Genomic DNA, 23,380 nt, shown 5'->3' with positions numbered 1-23,380 from the left:
AGCCAGTAAACACCTTCTACTTGACACTCTTTTCAATCTTCATCGTGGGGAGCTTTTGGGGTTTTTTTGTTCATGGCTTAGGCTGATTTAGGGTTCCTAATTTGACAGGGACTAATTCGGGTCACTGACCCTTTCATGCAAGGGTCACATGTCCAAACATTGGGATAGACACAAGGCATCTATCTGAACGACGTCGCTTTCTTTCCACGTGGCTGTGACGTTAGTGACTCAGCCACTTAACGTTCCAGCTGGCCTTCGTCAAGTGGGCCGTCACATTCCATGTAACAGAAGGACAAACGTGTCTCTTTTTTTCAAAAATTAGACACTGAAATGTGACTTTTTTTATACAGAGGGACTGAATTGTGCTTCGTGAAAATTTTCAGGGACTAAAAATGGTATTTACTCTTTAATATTTTATATTTATTTTCGTCTATGATTGTAATTTTTCATATTTAAGATTTTCATATTAAATATAGAAAGTCATAACCATACAAAAATAGAAATAAATAAACCTATTAAATCAACATAATCAGTCTAATAATGATGTAACATTGGTAGTAATATTAATTCATAGCAACAATATTTTATCTAAATATTTTTAAAAAAAATAAAAGATTGGTGAAAACTGATATCTTATGATTTCGTTTTTTTTTTTTTTTTAAGGATTTCATTTTGACTTCATATAGGTATTATTTTTACCAAAAAAAAATCTAAATCCCTACCCAAGAAAAAAATGGGGAGACAAAAACTCTATTGAATGGTCTCACTCATCATTTTGATAAGAAATTAGAACTGTGGTTTTCTCAACATGCGATCTTATCGATAACCATTATTCGGTTTTTTAATGGTTCCCTCCATAATCGTGTAGCTTTACTACGAATTTTATTTAAAGAAAATTTACTAATTTTTAATGTTCTTTTTCTTTAATACAAATTGGTGTTATTTGTCACAATTTATGAGACAACATTGGAAGCACAACGCAAAAAATTATTTAATTAATTAAAGGTTGAGTTAGTAAATTGCATGTAAAGTTATGAAAAATAAAAAAGTTTTCAAGTAACATTATATTATATGTATCCAAAAATAAATTTAATAATACATAATAAAATAACATAAAAAAATTTGTGAGATTAATTGAATAAAAAAGAATTCAATCTCCTTAATCAAAATTTCAGATTCAAATCTCGCAAATAAAATAAAAATAAGTAGTATAATTATCAGACTCTAAAGTGACCATCTTTTTCAAGTTTTTTATTTTTTATAAACAATTTAGATATAATATAAGAATAAATAAACAGAGAACATAAGGTTCAACTTGATGAAAAATGAGAATTAAGGCTGAAAAACACACTATACTACTGTCATACCTCTTGATGCAACATCATTCTAAAAAGCTTTCAATGGAAAATAAAAGAACTCTATACAACGACTGAGATCATCGGAAACTCGGTCAGTAAGATGATTTTGAAAGAAAAATAAAAAAACAGATATAAAAGGACCATCAAAGTCCAACCATCCCAGATTTAAATATATTCAACGAGAGCTAAAGGGCAACAACAACAAATATAAGAGAAACAATGAAAATATATGTCCTCCTCAAGAAGCTGCAGCCTGGGGCAGTTAGACATCTGTAGCATTCGAATCATATGATGGGAGAAGCCAGCCCTTCCTGAGGGCATGCTCCACATAGAAGCCGAATTTCTCCTTTGCGTTAGGAATGTCCAGAGCAAGATCATCAAGACTATCCTTGATTCGGGTGAACCCTTTAGTCATCTGATTGATGGTGATCAGACCTTCACTAAAGCATTCCTGCAGCAAACCCAGCATCCTATCATTCTTCTTCTCCATGGCCATAACCAAAGCTTTCTTCACAACCTCATGGTTAAAGAAAGGCATTCCTAGGTCACGAATACACTGGCATGCTTCACTCACAACACCTCCGCTCTCATACTCCTCCAAGAGCTTCACGATCTTGTCCTTAGCATCTTCCACAGCCCATCCAGTCCCACCACCCCAACATCTCAATAGCCTCTCACCAGCATGACGAGCAGCAACGAGTGAACGAGCCATCCGCACAGTTTCACTCCCACAGCATTTTGGGGGCAACATGCTGCCAATTTCAACCAAATGCATATGGGCCAATACATCATCAATCACAGCTCGAGCCAAAAAAAGGGCAAGTTCATTTGAAGCATTCAATATATCGAGTGCTGTATCTTCTGCACTTTCCAGAAGCATGAAAAAACCATTAATTATATCCTCTGTTGAGAAGATCTCTATATGAAGAGCAGCTAGCAGTATAGATGCCATTTCCTTTTCCCTGTTCTTTCTGTCCAGAGCAAGTGTTATTAGCTTCTTCAAAAATATTGGGTTATACTCAGGTGTCCCAAGATCTTCAAGACTTCGAATGAGTTCAGGAATGTCATCAGAGAGAAAATATTCGTGAATTATAGTTACCACCTCTTTTTTGTATTTCCTCAAATTTTCATCTTGAACTTGGACATCCCCATCTTCACCAGAGGGTTTCATAAATGAAGCATCAAGCCATCCTTCTGATATTGCCTCATGTATCAATGACTGAAACAAAGTTTTAGCTGATGGAATATCAAGAGCAAGATCATCTAGGACTTCTGCCAAACGAGAAAACCCTTTAACCATTTGGCTGGAACTAACGAGTCCTTCTTCTGCTGCTTCTTTTAATAGCTTTAACATTAGAGGTTCCGCTGAATGTATCTCCATGGCAAGCACCAGAGCCCTCTTCACGATCTCATGATGGAAGAATGAAACCCCTAACTCACGTATACACCTACAGGCTTCAAATGTATCACCGCTACTCACGTATTCTCTTAGTAAATCAGCAATCCTCTTCTTCACATTTTCAACAGTTACGTGAGTACTACCACCCCATCGCCTCTCCACAAGTTCTGCGTGGTGCGGAGCTGAGAGATAACTCTTCTCAGCAGTCTGGATTACCTGAACTCCCTTGGAAGATTCTGGAAGAGCCTTCTTGGCCCTGGCAAGAAAGGCTGGAGGAAGGATGTCATCAACAACAGCACGTGCTAGGAACAAAGCAAGGATGTCAACTGCATCCAGTATGTCTACTGCAAGATCATCAGCAGATTCAATAAGCATAAAAAATCCATCCCTAATCTGTGCAGGACTGATGACATCAGCATACAATGCTGAAAGCAGAACTGAAGCCATTTCTTTCTCCTTATCATGCTTATCCATGGCCATGGACACAAGACGTTTAATGACGTATGGATAATATTCGTTAGAGCCAAGTTCTCTGAGGTCAGATGCAGCCATGTCCACATCCCCAGTACTGAAGAACTCCTCTATGATGGATACTATGGCTTTCTTGAATTCATCTAATGGGTCAGTAACGGTAGATCCAACCAACTGATAAGGTTCCTATAAATAGTAAGAGTATGCCAACAGAAATAAATTACGTGCTTATTTATGGATCCCATTCGCAACAGCCACAAAAAAAAAGTAATGATAATAAGCAGGCAACTATTTGCAATTCAGATAAATTAATTGAAAAGGAAAGAAACTGTTATTTAAAAAAACTAATTACCTAACTGGGGCAATCCTGCACACATAAGCATGCCACATGGACGTCATTCCTCGTGGCACCTTGCAAGGCACCACAAGAAATGGCTCCATATATAAATAGATAAATAAAAAATGCACAGCCTGCCATGTGGCTAGCTCATGTGGCACACTTTCCTCCTCCCTACCGGTAACTGAATTGTTTTTGTATCACTCACGAACACACATTAACCAATGCATTCCCACATAGAAGGCAATGCTTACATTCTCCAAATAATTGACTACTTAACAATGATTCAGGCAGAGCCTAGGAAATGGTGTAATTTACTCTACTTAGAATGGGCTTATGTCTACTGGCCTTCTTTTGCAATAAATGAAGAAATGCCATGAAAAAGAAATACAGAATAAATTAATGTATGGGGACGCAAGAAGTTAGTTTAGATGTTTTCACCAAACTCACAGAGAGAAAGGAATTGATTAGGTCAAAGTAGTTGATTGGGCTAAACAACAGTGAATGCATGGGGTTTCAGTAGGAAATGTGGTTGTTAATTCTTCAAAGAGGCAGTCAAATGTTCTTCCATTCATGCTTTGGCGCACATTTCATGTCAGATGTTGTACTACTAGTGCTGTTAGTTTAAATTTTAAACAAAAACAGCCATCAAAACTGATGGCAAATGCAACCTTTTTTGTTCTCCTTTGTCTAATTAAAGGGGACGAACCGGAGCAGTGGTAAAGCTGTCCCTTCGTGACTGAAAGGTCATGGGTTCGAATCCAGGAAACAGCCTCCTTGCAATTACGCAAAGGTAAGGCTGCGTACAAGGACTGCCTTCACCCCACACTTGCTAATCGGGTATAACAGGGAGTGGTTTTTGTCTAATTATGAATGCAATGGAATAGATTAGTTGTGGTTTATGCTATTGAATTGCAATACATATCGTGAATCAGTTCGCTGTTTTTTTATAGTGAATTGTGAATCGTTTTGAATCATAAGATTGAGATATATAATAAAACATGATTTGAAAATATATCATATCATATAAGTTATGTGTACGCAGTTTGAATGTTTCTGTTTTCGTGAACGTTTGAAACTGAAAGTCTCTGTTTTTGTGTTTTCTTACACAAGTCTCTATTCCTGAATGTTCTGAAGTTTAAATATTCTGAGTTATTCTCGCGCAAGTCTCGGTTTTAGTGTTTTCTTTTCCTAACGTATTAATTTGCATTAATTTGAATGACTCTCCAAATTCGTATAAATTTGAATTTGAACGCCTTTGTTTCCCTAATCTTAAGAGACTTTCTGACTTCGTATTTCATTGAACTCTCCATAGTCATTTCAATTTGAAAATTTGGAATCACAAACCTTGGACTAAATTTCAAATCGCAAATTTCGACACGATACTTAATCGCATGATTCCGCAATTCATGGTCCTTACATGTCTTCGATAAGTATCGTTCAACCTTCGTATCGAATCATATCATGTATCGGGCAATACTAATAACTACGGACTCACAGTCTTCTTTAGTTTGATGTTCTTTGCTATTGTACCCTAAAAAAAAGTAATAACAAAATAATCATGGTCAATGGTGAATTGATGGTGACGTTGAGGGCAATTAATAACTCTCACAATTAATTGGTATTTTGCGTCAGTTAATGTGTGTTTGTGAAAGCTGCAAAAACAATTTAATTACAAGTATAGAGGGGAGGAAAGTGCGCCACGTGGCTAGCATCTATGAAAGATACTATCCACGTGATGTTTTACATGCGCTAGCGCCACCTGGATTGGCGTCTTGCACACGTGGGGTAATAAATTTTTTTTAAAAAATTTAAATATTTGTTTGCTTTTTCAGCCAAAGAAACAAAAGGAACGCAACAAGAAAAGAATCCAGTCTACTGCTGCTACTATAAGCATCACGTAAAATTTTCAAACAGCTAGACTATAAATAATTAGTGTAGTCAGAAACTACCCACCAAACCAGAAAATAGCAATTACCTCGCCACTGTCGTAGTTAGGATCATTCCTGTCTATATGCGAATAACCATCGGTATCAAGCAATTTTCCCCATGTTCCCTTACCACCAGCACCATCTGCATTCAAGAGATACAGCAAATCAAATTACCACATGAAGACCATTAATGAAACAAAGCAAACTATAACATCAAATGTTGATACTACAAGTGAAAACTACAAGCAAGGGAAACAGCACCGTTGATTAACATTGCATGATATGAAATGAATTCACCTTTCTTTACCCTCACAAACTTTCCCGAGTTCGACCGGCGTACATGCCTGCTGCCAGCAACCGCAGCAGTTTGAGGCTTGCCACCCCAAGAAGCTTTGGTAAGATTATGTTCAGAAAGCAAAGACGATGGAGATTTCGGCGACGAAGACAAATTCTCCAAATTCTCAGTAGCAATTTTCAGTATTTCCCTCTGCCCATCGGTCAGAAACCCCTCGCTTGATGCCATTGAATAAAAGCCAACCCTACAACACAAACACCTTCACCAAATTAATCTTATTAACACATCAACAAAGAATATCAAAACAGGATGAAACGTCTTGTGCGCTTCGAAATTAGTGCATCTTCAAACGAATAAATAAGTAACCGCGTTAGGTTGGTGACAAACTGCAAAACTAGTGTTCACTATCCAAAAACTGAGTTTGGTTGCTGAGAAACTGCAAGAAATAATAGTAATACTATATCACACTCAATACTACCACGCGCATGAACTGTTCTGCTCTACTTATCAACATCATGCGAATGTATTCCTTTCCTCCCAAAACACACACAAACACACACGGAAAGAGAACCAAAGATTAAGAGAAAAGAGAGAAGAAGGGAGAGAATATGAACCTGAAGAAAGAGTGATGGAAATGGAAATCTGAATCCGATTGTCCTGTGCTTGGCCCGGATCTCGAGCCAAGACAGGAGAAGCAACCGGATTTCGGAATTCGAAGCTTCCAAGAGAAGGGAGAAGATCCGAAATAACCCTAATCGGATCCGAATCAGAGAGTTTGGGGCTTGAGGTTGTGTTATAACTGCAGAATCAGTTAGTGAAACTCAGGATGAGAATGTGAGGAGAAAATAAACGAAACGAAACGGATTGGAATGAGAAAAAGGAAGGGGACCCACGAAAAACCCCATAAGCCAAGCTTTTTTTTTTACATAAGGACGTCACTGTTACTATTTCCTCTATCCACGTGTCTCGTGATGTACCCTGTCTTTAACTGCCACCTGGCTTCCCAATCTAATGCCCTTTCGAAGGACCAACGTTTTCTTTTTCTTTTTTCTTTTTCTAATACTCATTTTTATAGATTATTTAAAGGAGAAGTGTTTGTCATTTTAAATGACAGAAGGTTATGTCATTTTAAGATAGATACAGACACTGAAAATTTGAATTTTAAATTAAAAAAAATCACTTACTTTTTCTCTCCCATAATTTTTGTTTTTCTGTGTCTATCTTTCTCCTAAAATGACATAACTTATGTCATTTAAAATGATAAATACCAAACCCTTATTTAAATTAATAAGATATGAAATTCTATCCGAAAAGACGCGGAAATAAGGGACTATCACGTCGCATTTTATGAGAAGAATACTAATGTAATTTTCAATTTTGCATATGAATGTTTTATTTATTGGAATACTGAATGTTTTATTTATTGGAATACTGAATGTTTTATTTCTTTATACAAAGTCAGTCTTTGAAAAAAAGAGTAAATACAATCTTTGATCCTAACAAAAAATACGGTCTCCATTTTAGTCCCTTATAAAAATAAATTAGTCAGTTAGTCCCTAACAAATTCAAAATGGACCCATTTAGTTGAAATCGTGGTACTTCACAAATTCAAAAAAGACCCATATTAGTCCCTCAAAAGGACTAAAATGGGTCCACTTTGAATTTGTTAGAGACTAACTGACTAATTTATTTTTGTAAGGGACTAAAGTGAGGACCGTGTTTTTTGTTAGAGACCCAAAAATGTATTTACTCTTGAAAAAAATAACAATCCATAAACAATTTTTTTTCTTTTTTCTGAATATCCATAAATAACACTAAATTTCATTAAAAATTACTTTACTAAAGACCGCCTTCTAGTTGAATTATTCAAACTGTCAATATACCCTCTCTTTTCCCATATCAGGTTATAGTTATCTGTTTTTATACATACTAGTAATAAAGGGAAAAGGGAATCTAGGGTGCACACACTTGGTAGTGAAATATGCCCAAGAATAAGGCCATATATCGATTATTGGTAGACATTTTTTGGGCCAGATTTGCATTCTATACATGTGACCTGCTATCAGGAAAAGAACTGTAATAGCTAAATGATGGTGTGCAATATCGGTCAACCATAGCAAGTCTTATTTGAGGGATTAGTCTCATTTCTTCTTTGATAATAACTATCTAATGCACCTGTTGTATCAATAAGAAACAAGTTTTAGTGGCCATACTTCGAAGGTAAAGTGGCTGAAAGGGGTTGAATGAGAATACCTCTACGTTAATATCTAATTCAAGTATGCAGATGAAATAACAAATAAACGTAGATCCAATCACCAGTACTATATGATTTACTGATAATTAATCTATTAACAATTTGAATGTTGACCTATTAACAGCTCAAATTGCCCATATTGCACTTATGAACAATCATACAGTGAAATCAACAAATAACCATGAGGCTATAACTATTAGGAATCGAATCTAAAATATTATGAAAAAATGGATCAGTAAGCCTTTTCCCTCTTTAGTCAGAAAAGATTCATTTACGAAATTGTGTAACTGATTATGCATACCCCTTCTCATTAGAAGTGCTGCAAACAGCAACATTGACTCATTGACCTAAGGCCTGATCAATAAGCCTATATGTTTCATAAAAAAGAAACACACAATAAGATAAGACACATACTTCATGCGTCTATAAAAAACCACACAGTTTTTAATCTTGCAAGATATAATATGAAAGTTGTATAAAAATTAAGTGGTGAGGTGAATGGTTTTATTTATATGTTCAACAAAAACCATTATAAATAAACTGCTTAGAATAAGATAAAGAACAGATAGTAACCAACTTTGCAACACCTGGGCGAAGAGGCAAAAGTTTTTTCTCAATCAGGGCCATGAATAGTTTTGTCTTTCGCTTGTGAAGTGAAGCTATGAATAGACCTGTCAAAACGGGCCAGAGTCCGCGGGCGAGCCTTACAACCCCACTTTTTAGCCCCATTTTATTTCAGCACATATTTCATAGGGCCATTTTTGACCCTGGCCCCAATAACCTTCATATCTTTTAGGTTGGGATGGGGTTAACCACGGGCCAGCCCAATGTATTTTTTCTAAACCCTAATTCCCACTTTTCTCTAGTTTGCTCCATGCCGTTCCAATTTCTTCTCCTCTCTCTTTCTCTCTCTTGTATCGTTTCTCTCTCTATGCTTTCTGGTTCTAGATCCCTTAAGGTAATTTCAGTTTTTGTTTCTTCAATCTCTTCCTTTGCATTCATAGAAGATGATTTAGTCGCCCTAATTTCACTTCATTTCATTTCGAATTTCCCTTCCCTTTTGGATATTTTGCATCTGAGATTTTTCATCTTGAGCTTCTTCATTTGGATTTGTTTATTTTTCTTGGATGCTTTGGTTTGTTATTGCTATTTGAATCGTTTGATCAGAGGGATTCAGGATCTAGATTCTCCTATCGTTTCCTTTTTTATATGAAATGTCAAGTTGATTTCGTAATTTTCTTTTGTTCGATCCGTTTCGATTCTCGTGTAATGAATATGCGGTGCGACAGATCGAAATGCATGTCGCTTTTTGTTGTTGTTTGGTTTGAGATCTGGCGAATCCAGTGGCATTAATTTGATTTTCTGTTGATGCTTTTAATTAAGCTTGATTTTGTTTGCTGGAAGAAACTGAATTCATTTGTTATTCTTTTTTGTATTTTTTTTAGCTAAATAAAGTGATTTGGTTGAGATTTTGATCTCGAAAACAAACGCAGTGCGGTTAATGTTGAATGAAAGTTGAAAATGTAGGGATCCGCAAGCTAAAGGAGAAATGGGACTGCCATTCACTGAATAAAATTTTTGGCCTGTGGGGTTATATAATTTTTTGGCCCGTGCAAACTGTTTAATATGCGAGCTTTTTGGCCCTGACCAGTGCGAGCTAGGGCCTAACGGGCTGGGCTGGCCCATTTTGACGGCTCTAGCTATGAAGTCTTTTCTTTCTTGCTCACTTGTAGGGGCATTTGCAGGCCAACCTGTTTTGTTAAAGTATGTTGTCATCCTAGGAAGAAAAGAAAAAGAACAAAAGGCACATCAAGTCTAGCTTCAAATTCAATAAAATGATAAATTCAACAATGGATTAGTTTTTGAATTGAGGGAATGAAAAAAAAAAGAGAGGAGGAAATTGTGTGTGCTTTTAAAGGACACAAACTTAGGTCCTTTTAAAAGAGAGATAAAAATACAAAGAGATGTGAGTCCCATTAAAAAAATTAAAGATACGCATAATTTTCCAAAAAAGAAAAAGAAAAAAGACAAACCTTTCTTTTCCACCTCCAATTTTGAGCAATTCCCCGTACAAGTCCACTTCCCAGGTAACGGCTAGTGATAACTCATATTTTATTACACTTATTTGTTACTCTTGATTAGTATTTTTAGGATTTATTTGAATAAAATAATGATGTTTTGAGTTAATTTATATTTTTAGTTTTTGATTGTGTTTAATTTATTTTCGTCAGAATTTTTCACCTGTACGTTACTTCTGTATTTTGGCCATATCTCGATCCACAGTTGTCGGATTGACTTCGTTCTTCTTGGGTTTTTCAGATAACACAGAGGGCTACAATTCTTATGAAGAGTTCGAAACCCAATTCGGACTGGAAGCTGGTCTATTTCTTACGCCAAGTCGGACGCGTTTTGGTGAAGTTTTATTTTATTATTGGACTTGTAATTTAAATTAAAACCCAGTTACTTAAGTGGCCCAAAGCCAAGTTTTAGTTTTATTTTATTTTGAGTAAATACCCTTTTTCATCCCTGGAAATATTTGCGAAGCACAATTTAGTCCCTCGGTTTAAAAAAGTCACATTTCAGTGTTTTATCTTTGAAAAAAAGGGCCACGTTCGTCCTTCCGTTAGTTGGCATCTAACCGCCCAACTAACGGTGCACACGTGGACCGTTACTTTGCTGAGTCACCGTTAAGTATGCCAGCTTGGAAGTAAAACGACGCCGTTTTGAAGGTGCCTTATGTCTTGTTGGAGTTTTGAACAGCTAAAGGTCCTATTTGGTCCCTGAAAAATTTATCGAGGCCCTATTTGGTCCTTAACACTAAAAAATCACCATTGCAGCAAACCTTTCAAACCACCATTACAGCAAACCTTTTCAAGCTAAACAATGAAATTAAAATTTTATTATTAACTGAATGTGTTTAGCAGTTATCCCAAAATATGCATTTACCTTTGGACCAATCTGAACTCCATCTCTCGTTGCTGATGCAACAATTAAGATCTCAAGTAAGCAAATGCTTTCTAAATATAAGAAAGATCAAACTGAAACCAAAAAATATATTTCACTTATTGTGTCTTACTTGTGAGAATAGCACAAGCATCTGAGAAAATAGTTTGGTTTTCACTTGTACAAGGGACATTGGCTGCATAATTTGCGGTGTAATAGTTAAGTCCTATGAAATCAAAAGATCCTTTAACCATCAAGGACTGCTCCCTTGAAAACTTCGGCAATCTTTCACCAGCATTATCAACCATTTCAGCAGGGTATGATCCAGAATTCAGTGGCTCCATAAACCTCGGAACTCAGGAAATAATTTGAGTTAGGTCCGTTTATCCATTAGGCACGTTACCAGAAAAATATTATGATGTTTTATTAAGTCCATATAAACCATAACCACCGCAATTAATGTGAAGCCAAAAGAAGAATAAGTAGGAAAAATTACCAGTCATATAGGAAAGCAAGGGCTCTAGATGCTGCTTCTATATCTGCCTTTGACTGGGAAAGTGGCATTACCCATGGAGAGTTCAATGTTATCCCAATTTGTCCCTTTTGATAATTCTAAATGAAATAAAGCCACTCTTAGTTAAATTTATCTCTACCAATTTACCAACAACTAATTTGATGACTCTCCCTTCAATTTATTCTAATCTGTAGTGCATTACAAATATGGTTTATGTTGGAAAGCAATCTCATGATCATGTCATGTGAACAATCTCAATCATTTATTGACATATCAACAGTGGGGGTTGTAGTTAATTTTTCCTTTTTCAGCTTTCTGTTTGGCTATATATTGTGCATTGGTTGTTTGAATAAAATCAAAAGACTCAATCAATATATTCTCCATACTCTAATTATAGTTTATATAGTAACCTGGTACTTGTTCCTATAGACTTTGACAGCAGCTGCATGAGCAAGAATCTGGTGGTGAGTGACCATGTAGGGCTCAGTACTTGAATCCCCTGCACTGCAGTTCAAGGGCAACCACTTGGAGCATCTTCCTGGTGCAAATAATCCATTTGCATAACCCTGAGTAGTGAAGGTGAGTGGCTCATAAGTACTTTTAAATAGGACTTATGTTGGATGTCCTAGACGTTCAAAGGGGTTGGTTACTGCTTCATTGGGTAAGGTTGTATCCATATTGGCTAGAAAGCTCGTTATATATTGTAAAAGATTGTTGTAATCCTTTTTTTGGTTTCAGGTGGTTGTTGACAATGGGAAATCTAATCGAATAGCATAAGCCTTGGCCAATAGCATAAGCCTTGGTTTGCTGCAATGGTGGTTTGAAAGGTTTGCTGCAATGGTGATTTTTTAGTGTTAAGGATCAAATAGGGCCTCGATAAATTTTTCAGGGACCAAATAGGACCTTCAGCTGTTCAAAACTCCAACAAGACATAAGGCACCTTCAAAACGGCGTCGTTTTACTTCCAAGCTGGCATACTTAACGGTGACTCAGCAAAGTAACGGTCCACGTGTGCACCGTTAGTTAGGCCGTTAGATGCCAACTAACGGAAGGACGAACGTGGCCCTTTTTTTCAAAGATGAAACACTGAAATGTGACTTTTTTAAACCGAGGGACTAAATTGTGCTTCGCAAATATTTCCAGGGACGAAAAAGGGTATTTACTCTTTTATTTTATTTCGTATTTTAGACAGATTGGCCGATCAGAACTGAACCCTAACCCGCTTTGGGTAGGGGTATATGACGGCAGAGTAGGAAACATTTTAGGGATTCTGTAATTTCGATTTTGGTGATCTAAACACTTTCTCTGAAGTGTTCTTCGTGTTCTTCTTCTTCATCTTATGTTCTTATTCTTTTTAATTTTAATTATGTTTAACTTAGCCATGCGAGGCTAAAAACCTTTTAATCAACCTAAAGGTAATGGATTCCATGGATTAGTCTTGAGGGTCTTCATTTCTTTTAAATCAGTTTCGTTTCCCTTCCAAACTCAGATTTATATCGTGCGATCGTGGATATTCAATCTGAGGTTCGCGATTGCGATTATGAAAAAGGATTAATCATCAGATTTGATGATTAGATTGATTGACCCTATGATCTTAAATCAAACGGGCTGATACTCTGCGATTGTATGAGTAGAAGCATCGTATTTGATCAAATGCTAAGCGATCACTTAGAGAGGGTTGTCAATTGGAAATAAGGATTCTGATTCGATTGACAATCAATCACGATGCTGATATCTTCTTATCCGAGGAAAGACGTCCATGGAACCCAAACCTTAGGTTGGTTATTTTTAATTACGAATTTTTATTCCAATTTTATATTCTGCCTTTTTAATTATTCAACAAAATCCAAAACCCCCTTTTAATTTTCTGTCATCATAAGCGATTTTTTCCAAAACAATTTCCTTGAGAGGCGACTTAGGGTTTCCACTTTACTGCAAATTTTCTGAACCCTAATAAAAAAATAATTTTTAATTTGGGCGAGTTCGACAGCTCGTGTCACCTAGTTCTCTCTGAGTGGCCAAAACAAGGAAACAATATATTTGTTAAAGTAAAAGGTCAACAAAGAAAGCACCTGTAAACCTATGGGTTTATTCAATGATTGTATTCTTAAATATGCAGGTTAAACAAGAACACATAAGGATCTCTAGAAATCATGTTTTCACATTTAGCAAACAATGATGAGGACACTAACTTTTGTCCATGGTGATGACAACAAATCTTCAATTAAGAACCCTTTCTGTAGAATGGCTTTTGACAGCAAACTTTAGACTAAGAACTCTTGATGCAGAATGATTTTTCTCAATCTCTTCACCCTCCTATTCTAGGTCCCTCTTCTATATTCTTGATGGCATAAACTCAGAACCTCTTAATGGACAGAGATGAAGGGTTTTACCCTAATCTTTACATAACTGTTTTCATCAAGCAAATTGTTATATGGTCCCTTAACAATCTTCCACTAATAATCAGAATTATCTTTTAGCCTTCTTCTATTCAAATCACGTGAGCCACTTCTAACAGATATATCTAACATTCTACCACTTGGCTCATGTGGTAAACGTTATTATATGATTCGACAAATATAAGACTTGACGCGCACATTTGGCTAAAGGTTACCATACATTGGCCTCATCATAAGTCATAATTAGAAATAGAGCAAATAAGAGTCATGGCGGTTCTACACTCTCACATATTAGCATAGTTCCTTCCATGTACTATCATATCAACTCTTTTTCCCAACACGATACTTTAAAGGGAAGGATACAATAATGCCTTTTATAAAGGCAAATTCTGTTATTCAAAATATCACTCATTCATGCATGCAAACATAAGTTTGAAAACAGAAAATTTCAGAAACTTACACATTATTGAATTCAAAGTGTCAATAAACAATAAACACTAATAGAGCTTAACATTCGCTAGCAGATATATTGCCCATATTATACACATGACAATGAATGTCTTGGGCGGTAATCCCTTTGTTAGGGGATCAACTATCATAAGGTTGGTGCTGATATACTCTTTTGACACTCTCTGTTTCTGAACTTCTTCTTTAACGGCAAAGTATTTCAACTCCATATGCTTAGCACCCTTGGAGTATCTGTCATTCTTAGAAAAGAAGACTGCTGAGGAATTATCACAATAAATTTTCAACGGCCTATCAATATTGTCAACTATTCTAAGCCCTGAAATAAAGTTCATAGCCATTTAGCCTGAACCATGGCTATAAAGCATGCCACAAATTCAGCTTCTATAGTGGATGCAGCAATTACAGACTACTTCGCACTCTTCCATGATATAGCTCCTCCAGCTAAAAGATACAAGTAACCAAAAGTGGACTTTCTTGTATCTATACATCCGGCATAGTCTAAATCTGAATATCCAATAACTTTAAGGTTACTAGATCTTTTGTAAGCAATAATGTGATCTTTGGTTTCTTGCAGGTACCTCAAAACTTTCTTTGCAGCTTTCCAATGATCCATACCAGGATTACTTTGATATCTTCCCAACATTCCAACTGCAAAGCTAATATCTGGTCTTGTACAATTCTGAGCATACATTAAACTCCCAACAAGAGATGCATATGGAATTTCTTCCATTTCTTTTCGTTCCAAATCATTCTTAGGACATAGCATGAGACTAAAATTGTCTCCTTTCAGAATTGGAACAAGTGATGATGAGCATTTTTCCATATTAAATCTCTCTAAAACTTTATTGATATTTGCTTTCTGAGACATACCCAACAATCTTTGTGATCTATCACGGTAAATTTCTATCCTGATCACAAAGGTCGCCTCACCCATATCTTTCATTTCAAAGTTACTAGAGAGAAACTTCCTGGTCTCATTCAAGAGCCCGAGATCATTAGTTGCAAGCAAGATATCATCAACATACAAGATCAGAAATAAAGACTTACTCCCACTGACCTTTAGATATATACACCGATCAACGGTGTTTTCCTTAAATCCAAATGAGACAATAGTATCATTGAACTTAAGGTACCATTGCCTGGAAGCTTGTTTAAGTCCATATATTGACTTCTTAAGTTTACACACCATGTGTTCCTTTCCTTTTTCTACGAACCCCATTGGTTGGTCCATATACGCATCTTCTTCCAAATTCCCATTTAGAAAGGCTGTTTTCACAACCATTTGATGTAGTTCTAGATCATAATGAGCAACCAATGTCATGATAATTCTTAAGGAATCTTTCTTAGAGACTGGTGAGAAGGTCTCCTTAAAGTCAACTCCATCCTTTTGAGTGAATCCTTTTGCAACAAGTAGGGCCTTGTGTCGTTCCAAATTACCTTGAGAGTCACATTTGGTCTTGAAGACCCACTTGCAACCAACTCTCTTACAACCTTAAGGTAATTCAATAAGGTCCCAAACTTCATTATGTTTCATGGCATTTAACCATTTATTAGAATTATCACTATTCATGGCTTGTGAAAATGAAACTGGATCATTATCTATTCCTAAGTCAAATTCATGTTCTTGTAGATAAACCACAAAATCATTAGGAATAGCTGGTCTCCTTTCTCTTTGAAACCTCTTAATGCTATTTGTTGTGGTTCTTGCATCATGGGTTCATTCGGTTCATTCATTACAACTTCATTGTGGTTAATGGTATCATTCATGTGTTGTTCTTCATTATTGTTAATCAGTACAATAAAACATGATGAATAACACCTTTATTAGAGATGCAAGTTAATGGAATTTGCACTCTTATTTCTTGAATCTCCACTTTACGTAGTGGTTCACTCCCACTAACCTCTCCATCCTCAATGAACGTAGCATTTCCAGTTTCAACAATCCTTGTAGTATGATTAGGACAATAGAATCTATACCCCTTCGACTTTTCTGGGTAATCAATGAAAAAACCACTGATTGTTCTTGCATCCTGTTTCTTTTCTTGTGGATTATAATGTCTAATTTCTACCCGGCAACCTGTAAGAACCTGCACCGTTAATTAAGGAAGTTAATAAATTAATTATGTAAAATTAAGAAATAATTCCATAATTGACCCTAATAATTATTATGAGGCTTAAATAAATATAGAAAGTGGTTAATAATGCTGAAAGTCGATTTTCGGACGAAAAGTGCAGATATCGATTCTGCTACTCGGTATAAATGCGTACCGAAAAAGTATCCCGGAAAATTATAATAAGTGCATGAATATTACTAGAATAATATATAGGACTTGTAAAACGAATTTCAAGTTAAAATAATGAGAACTGGTGCCAGAACTGATACTGGCTATGGGAAAAGCGCGTACCGGAAGGATGCTCCGAAAAATATAATAAAAATATGATAATTCTTGTAAAATTGAGTAGGTTCAGAATTCCGAGTTTGGGATTAAAATGTTAAGCGTAGCTATTATTGCTAATATTGTACGTTTATGACTTAAGTGGCTATATATACATAAGTTGGGCACAAAACCCTAGACACCTTATGACTCCTACGTGAATGGAGGCTGACCATTTGCTCTAAACATTGTTCCATTGCCTTGGTGCTTCTTTTGTGTGAGTTTGAAGCCATTTCCTTCTACTTCCTTCTCCAAACCTCCTTGTGTGTGTGAGATAAAGCCTTGGGGGTTGGGTTGAGGCCTTGTTTCTGAACCTTGGGTCTCTGTTTGGGAGGTGAAGGTGTTGAGTTTTCTGAGTTGTGAGGTTGAAGCCTTTGTCTTGAGTGTGGAGGCTCCAAGAAGCTTTCTTTGAAGAGAAATGTGCCACCTTGTAGTACATTTCCGTGGCCCTTTGGTTGCTGCTCTGTAGAGTGGTATTGGAAGCTTCTTTTCACTGCCATTCTCTATTTGAGAAGCTTGGTAAACATACTCAACCTTTGATCATGAGTTTAATGCTTAAAAATGGAACCTTTATGCATGTAATGAGTTAAAGTTGATAACTTAACGTTGGGTAATGTCAAACACACCTAGAAATGCATGTTTAGGCTTATGTAATTGGTAAAAGAGGAACCTTTGGATGATATCTTCGCGAAAATGCAGAACTGCACTCTGTCACGAAATATCCGGATATGGATATCCGGATATTGATATCTGGATATTGATATCTGGATATGTGTTCTGTGATATCCGGATATGTAGTTCAGTGATATCCGGATATGGGGTTCTGTGATATCCGGATATGCCCCCGACAAATATTCATATATTATGGGATTTCGAAGAATAGTAGCTGCACTATTCATACACTAGGCTATTGGGGGTTTGTGGACCCTAGTTGGAGGAAGTTGAACTTCTGTAATAATTGAACTAAGTCGGAATCAAGTGATTAAGGGCTTGTGGCTTGTGTGAAGCCTTAAGACGTAAAACGTAAGGAAAGGCATTGTCTTTATGTTGTATGCTTGTAGAGTATGATTGTTGATATATTATTGGTCCATAACAGATTGTGATTCTGCTGTGTTTGGACTTTGAGCTGTGGACTCTTGGCTTGAATTGTTAGCTTGCAAGGTAAGCTTTCGTGTCCTCGGTCTAGCCATGTTGTGGTTCCACCATGTCCCATGGGGGTATGGTTATATGCATGCTATGTTACATGCTTTGATATATTGAAATGCTTTTGAGCTTATATTGTGCAATGGCTTATGATATGTATGTGGTGTTCACCCGATGGGATGATATCCTAAGGGTAGGTACGACAGGGCGCGTATTGTGTGGGTAATAGACGTATTCCTACATTTCTCTGGCCAGTAGATTATTGTATTGACACACATGACATGATTATCTACTGCATTGCACTATTTTGGAAATGATATTGTTAAACTGTTTTAGAACTTATATTGCACATGTAAGTGAGCTTGGGGTGGAAGATCCTTGAGGACCCATTGTCTTACTGAGATTTCTTGTTAGAGATCTCACCCCACGTTTGGGACGCTTATCTCAGGATCAGGTAGTATGGGGGCTGATGCCTCTGGCGGCAGGATGCCAGAGCTTAGTTGATGATATTGTTGTTTATTATGCTGACATGTTGGATGCTGGATATTCTGCTGATGTTATGTTTTTAGTTGCTTTTATTATGTTGTTGATGTTGAGACTTATGTTGGGCTTGTGCCTTATTTGGGTGAGCATGGGGTTTGTCCACACCACTTTATGTTAGTACCTTGAGTTGAGTTGTATAACTTAGTAGGTTGTCCGGTCTACGTGTTGTAGTTCCGTGACTAGAGACTTATATCTGTTATTTTAATTAATGAGGTATTTCAGTTAGCTGTCTTTTGCAATTTACATACAGGCATGATTTTATTTAATTGATTAATTAAGCAAGTTGGTAATGATAATGACGTCATAATTGGAAAGAAAAAGATATTCCGCATTTTTAATTAAGCGCAACTTAATACGATGATATGATAACATTACCGGATATATACGAGGTGTTACACAACCCAAACATGCAGGTGCCTTAAACTAGGTTTCCTGCCTGTCCACAGTTCAAAAGGATTCTTTGGAACTGCCTTACTAGGAATCCTATTCAATAGATACATGGCAGTCCTTAGAGCATAAGTCCACAATGAAGTGGGTAAAGAAGAATGGCTTAACATACTCCTAACCATGTCTAGAAAGGTTCTATTACGCCTTTCTGATACACCATTTTATTGTGGCGTACCTGGCATTGTGTACTGAGCACAAATACCACGTTCTTCCAGGAATTTAGCAAATGGACCTGGATGTTGTCCACTTTCATCATACCGTCCATAATATTCACCACCCTTATCAGATCTGACAATCTTCACCTTTCTGTCTAATTGCATTTCCACTTCATTAATATAAACCTCCAATGCATTTACCGCTTGAGATTTATCATGCAGCAAATAAATATAGCCATAACGTGAAAAATCATCCATGAAGATGATGAAATATTTTTCTTTATTGAAAGTGTTAACATCAAACGGTCCACAAACATATGTGTGTATAATTTCAAGAAGCTAAATACTTCTTGTGGTCTATTTATTTGTGTGTTTGGTTTGTTTACCTTTCATGCAATCTACACAAATATTCATATCAGTAAAATCTAAATCTGAAAGGATTTCATTCCTTACTAATCTTTCTATTCTTTCCTTGGAAATGTGTCCCAAGCGTTTATGCCACAAGTAAGCAGATCTTTCATTTACTAAACAACGTTTAGTACCGACATTCTGATGCATGGCTATATATGTTTCAGCAAAAAGATTATCAAGATTCAACTTATATAATCCATCACATAACATACCATTACCAATTAAATAGTTATGTCTATACAAACTGAAACAACCACTACCAAATTTAAAAGAATATCCAGCTTTATCAAGTTTGGATAACGAAACTAAATTCCTAGTTATACTAGGTACATAAAGAGTTTCCAATAAGTCCAAATCCCAACAGCTTCCACCGGTGCCTATATTCCATTGCCCATGAAGACAAACTTTTCATTTGTTCTTGTGTTGTGGATTGTAAAGAATCCCTACATCACATTACAAATATGAGTTATACATCCAGAATCAATCCACTAACTATTATGAGGAACTTCAGTTAAGTTTGATTCATAACATACATAAGCACTAGGCTTACCTTTCTTCTCAAACCAAGCCTTACGTTTTGAGCAATCCTTTTGGAGATGCCCAGTCTTACCACAGAAATAACATATGTTTCCTTTATGTTCCTTCTTGTGAATCTTAGAAGAGGAACCCTCATTGATCTTTATAGCTCCTCTTCCATTATTCCCATATTTCTTAATACCTTTCTTTTCAACTCCTTGTTTCTTAACATAATGAATGAAGTGACTTCCCAGGTTCTTAAGTCTGGTCTCCTCCTGAACTAACATATTGTGCAGTTCATGCACATTCCATTTGTCTTTCATGGTATTATAGTTCATTTGGAAAGGACCATACTCAGACGGTAATGAGTTTAGAATAAACTGCACCTCAAAATTTGCAGCCTCTTTCATTCCCAATGATTAAGTCTTGCTGCAATGTTAGTCATTTCGATCACATGCTCATGCATAGTCCTTGAACCATCATATTTCATGGTGGTCAAGGTACTCATTAACGTCCCAGCAAGAGACTTGTCAGCAGTTTGGGAGCATTCTTCCACATTTTTCAGCATTTCCTTGGCACTTTCAGTTTGTGAAAGAGCTGGCTTAATGTTGCCAACTATACTCATCGGCATACATAACAAACTCAGTCTGTTTGACCTTTCCCAGTTTTGATAATGAGTCTTTTCTTCATCAGTGCTAGCATCAGTAATAGCACTTGGTTTTTCTTCTCTTATAGCCATATCCTGATCCAATACACCAAGGTGAAACTAGATTTGCTCTTTCCATTCAGAGAAGTTAAGACCATTAAAAATTGTAACAGTTGAGAGTTGCGAATGCAAGGCAATTTGTACTGCAAGCAATAGAAAACATCAATGCTTTGAATCTAATATATATTAACATGCTTCATAATTTCAAACATACTTCATAAATGCATATTAATGTTCACCTTTAGGGATCCACCAACATGCAACATTCAACAATAATGATGATATAAAGATTTCACATAATTTGACAATGATGCATACCCCAACTAGAAATATTTTCCATCTTTGGATGTCTAAATAAAACCAGAATTGTACAAACGATATCAACGTTCATGTCTATTATTATAAAACAAATAATCATCCTTTGGGTTGATCCCTAATTGTCATACAATAACGAACTTCAATACACCCACAACATAAACAGTAATAAATTTTTTTTATACTATTCATAGTATCACAGTCATGGGTAATTGAAAACACATCTATAATGTTTGGAGTTAAGAACAATATTTAAGAATTTGGCCACTTTGGTGACTAGTTAATCCTCTATACCTTAACTCCAAACCATACACATTTCATAGACAATCATAAGATTTTACATTTAATCATATTATAAACATCGTAAATAATTTCAATGTTAACAAAAGGTATACAACCATTCAATCCATGTTCCAAAATGCAATAACTGTGGCGCACATACATATAATCAAAGGCAATGTTATATATGTAATGGAAATCATATATGCCTTGATTTTTGTCAATAAGTTCAACAATAATGTAATATAAGGCATCATGATTCTTGGTTTAGAATTCAATCACGTAGTGTGTTGGTTTATCTTTAATCATCATGCATATTAGAAATATATTATTATAATCCAAATAAAGAACTCATCACTTTCGTCTTAAATGAATACATGTTGCTCATGAATACACCAAAACTGAAAATTATTTGTTGTTTCTTATGACAACTCAGTGGTTTATTAATCCAAACAAGACTAATTTCAGAAATCAGATCTATGATTCAAACATACAAGGAAAAACATGAATTCTCAAACGCATGCTCTGATACCACATGTAAACTTATGGATTTATTCAATGATTGTATTCTTTAATATGTAGGTTAAACAAGAACACATAAGGATCTTGAGAAATCATGTTTTCACATTTAGTAAACAATGATGAGGACACTAACCTTTGTCCATGGTGATGACAACAAATCTTCAATTAAGAATCCTTTCTGTAGAATGGCTTTTGACATCAAACTTTAGACTGAGAACTCTTGATGCGAAATGATTTTTCTCAATCTCTTCACCGTCCTATTCTAGGTCCCTCTTCTATAGTCTTGATGGAAAAAACTAAGAACCTCTTAATGAGCAGAGATGAAGGGTTTTACCCTAATCTTTATATAGCTGCTTCCATCAAGCAAATTACTATATGGTCCCTTAACAACCTTCCACTAATCAGGCCGCTAATAAACATAATTATCTTTTAGCCCTTCTTATATCCAAATCACGTGAGCCACTTCTAACTGATATATCTAACAACATAAACTTGTGTCCCTTGCTACATTGCACAACATTGTTAAGAAATGGAAATGTGCAAGAGTTAAGTGTACCTCTTGGAAGGTTTCATTAAAAGATATGCGGTGGCCATCTTTCTCAGTGTCAACAAGGACTCCATCACAGTCAAATAGAAGAGCTGAGGGAAGAGTGGAAGAGGAAGAGGAAGATGCTGAGGCTAAGCAACTCAACCTACGTGTAATAATTCTCACTTTTGTTGTTGTTGTTGGTCTTGATATCTTAAGAGCAGTTACTGTTGTGTTGCCCATGAAAGAGGATGATGGAACTTGTTCATGGTCCTTGTGCTTTAGCGAACTTTGAGTTTTTGCTTGTGTTGTTGTTGGACTCAAGATTGAAGCAGAAGAAATAGAGATGATGCTACTTGCAGCCATTGCAATTTCTTGGGACAGTTAAAATCCAATGGTTTCCAACTTCCAACATCCAACACAGGTTTTGATTAGGTTGAGACATCTGAGCATTCGCCACGTGGAATAGCCACTTTTCATTTTCAGACTATCAAACCTTACTATTCTTTTTTCTTTATTTTATTGTGGGCCTATAAAGGCCCAAAATTTTAATTCAGGCCCAAAATAATAAATTATCTCATTTCATTATCCTCATGGAACATTTACGCGTATTATTGCATTTTATTAGAGTCTTCCCTAATGAACTAACAACTTTCTTTCTCATTACACCTATTTTCGTTTGCCACTCCTAAAATTATCTATTATAAAATGAAATTGTAATTCACAATATCCTTCCTTAATTATTTGCATTTCTATCTTATAACATTAAAAATTATATTTGAGTCCTTGAGTATTTAGACGATAATGATCATAAAATTTTAATTTGAAATTAATATTAATGTTTTTCAGATTTAAATATTCAGAATTTTAAATTAATATTTAGCATCAATGTTTTTCAAAATATTAATTTTAAAGTTAATCGTGTCTTAATGTTTTTAATTGAAGAATTTACATAAAAAAAAAACCACCTGACTTTTGCATGGACCCTAGCGTACGCTTTTGAAACAAAATGT

General features: G+C 35.8%; 1 protein-coding gene and 1 pseudogene across 2 annotated transcripts; both read right to left on the bottom strand.

Moving 5' to 3' along the window:
* Positions 1–1,341: 1,341 nt before the first annotated feature.
* On the bottom strand, positions 1,342–6,600 carry LOC133304828 (MA3 DOMAIN-CONTAINING TRANSLATION REGULATORY FACTOR 1). Of its 2 annotated transcripts, none has more exons than XM_061504889.1 (4): positions 6,406–6,600; positions 5,794–6,050; positions 5,544–5,638; positions 1,342–3,414 (listed from the first exon to the last, which is right to left on the bottom strand). In XM_061504889.1, the coding sequence occupies exons 2-4, from the start codon at positions 6,017–6,019 to the stop codon at positions 1,621–1,623; spliced, it is 2,115 nt and encodes a 704-aa protein (XP_061360873.1). In that variant the 5' UTR covers positions 6,020–6,050; positions 6,406–6,600; the 3' UTR covers positions 1,342–1,620. The 2 variants fall into 2 exon arrangements, with proteins under 2 accessions (XP_061360873.1, XP_061360872.1); XM_061504888.1 differs by having other exon boundaries at positions 5,794–6,035.
* Positions 6,196–22,743, bottom strand: LOC133304824 (CBBY-like protein; annotated as a pseudogene).
* Between the last annotated feature and the right edge of the window lie 637 nt (positions 22,744–23,380).

Source organism: Gastrolobium bilobum, unplaced genomic scaffold (assembly GCF_033153095.1).
Source record: "Gastrolobium bilobum isolate Gb01-03AN ecotype WA unplaced genomic scaffold, APGP_CSIRO_Gbil_v1 utg896, whole genome shotgun sequence".
Lineage (NCBI taxonomy): Eukaryota > Viridiplantae > Streptophyta > Magnoliopsida > Fabales > Fabaceae > Gastrolobium > Gastrolobium bilobum.
The sequence above is the reverse complement of the archived record's forward strand: the minus strand, read 5'-3'. Positions and strand labels throughout refer to the sequence as shown.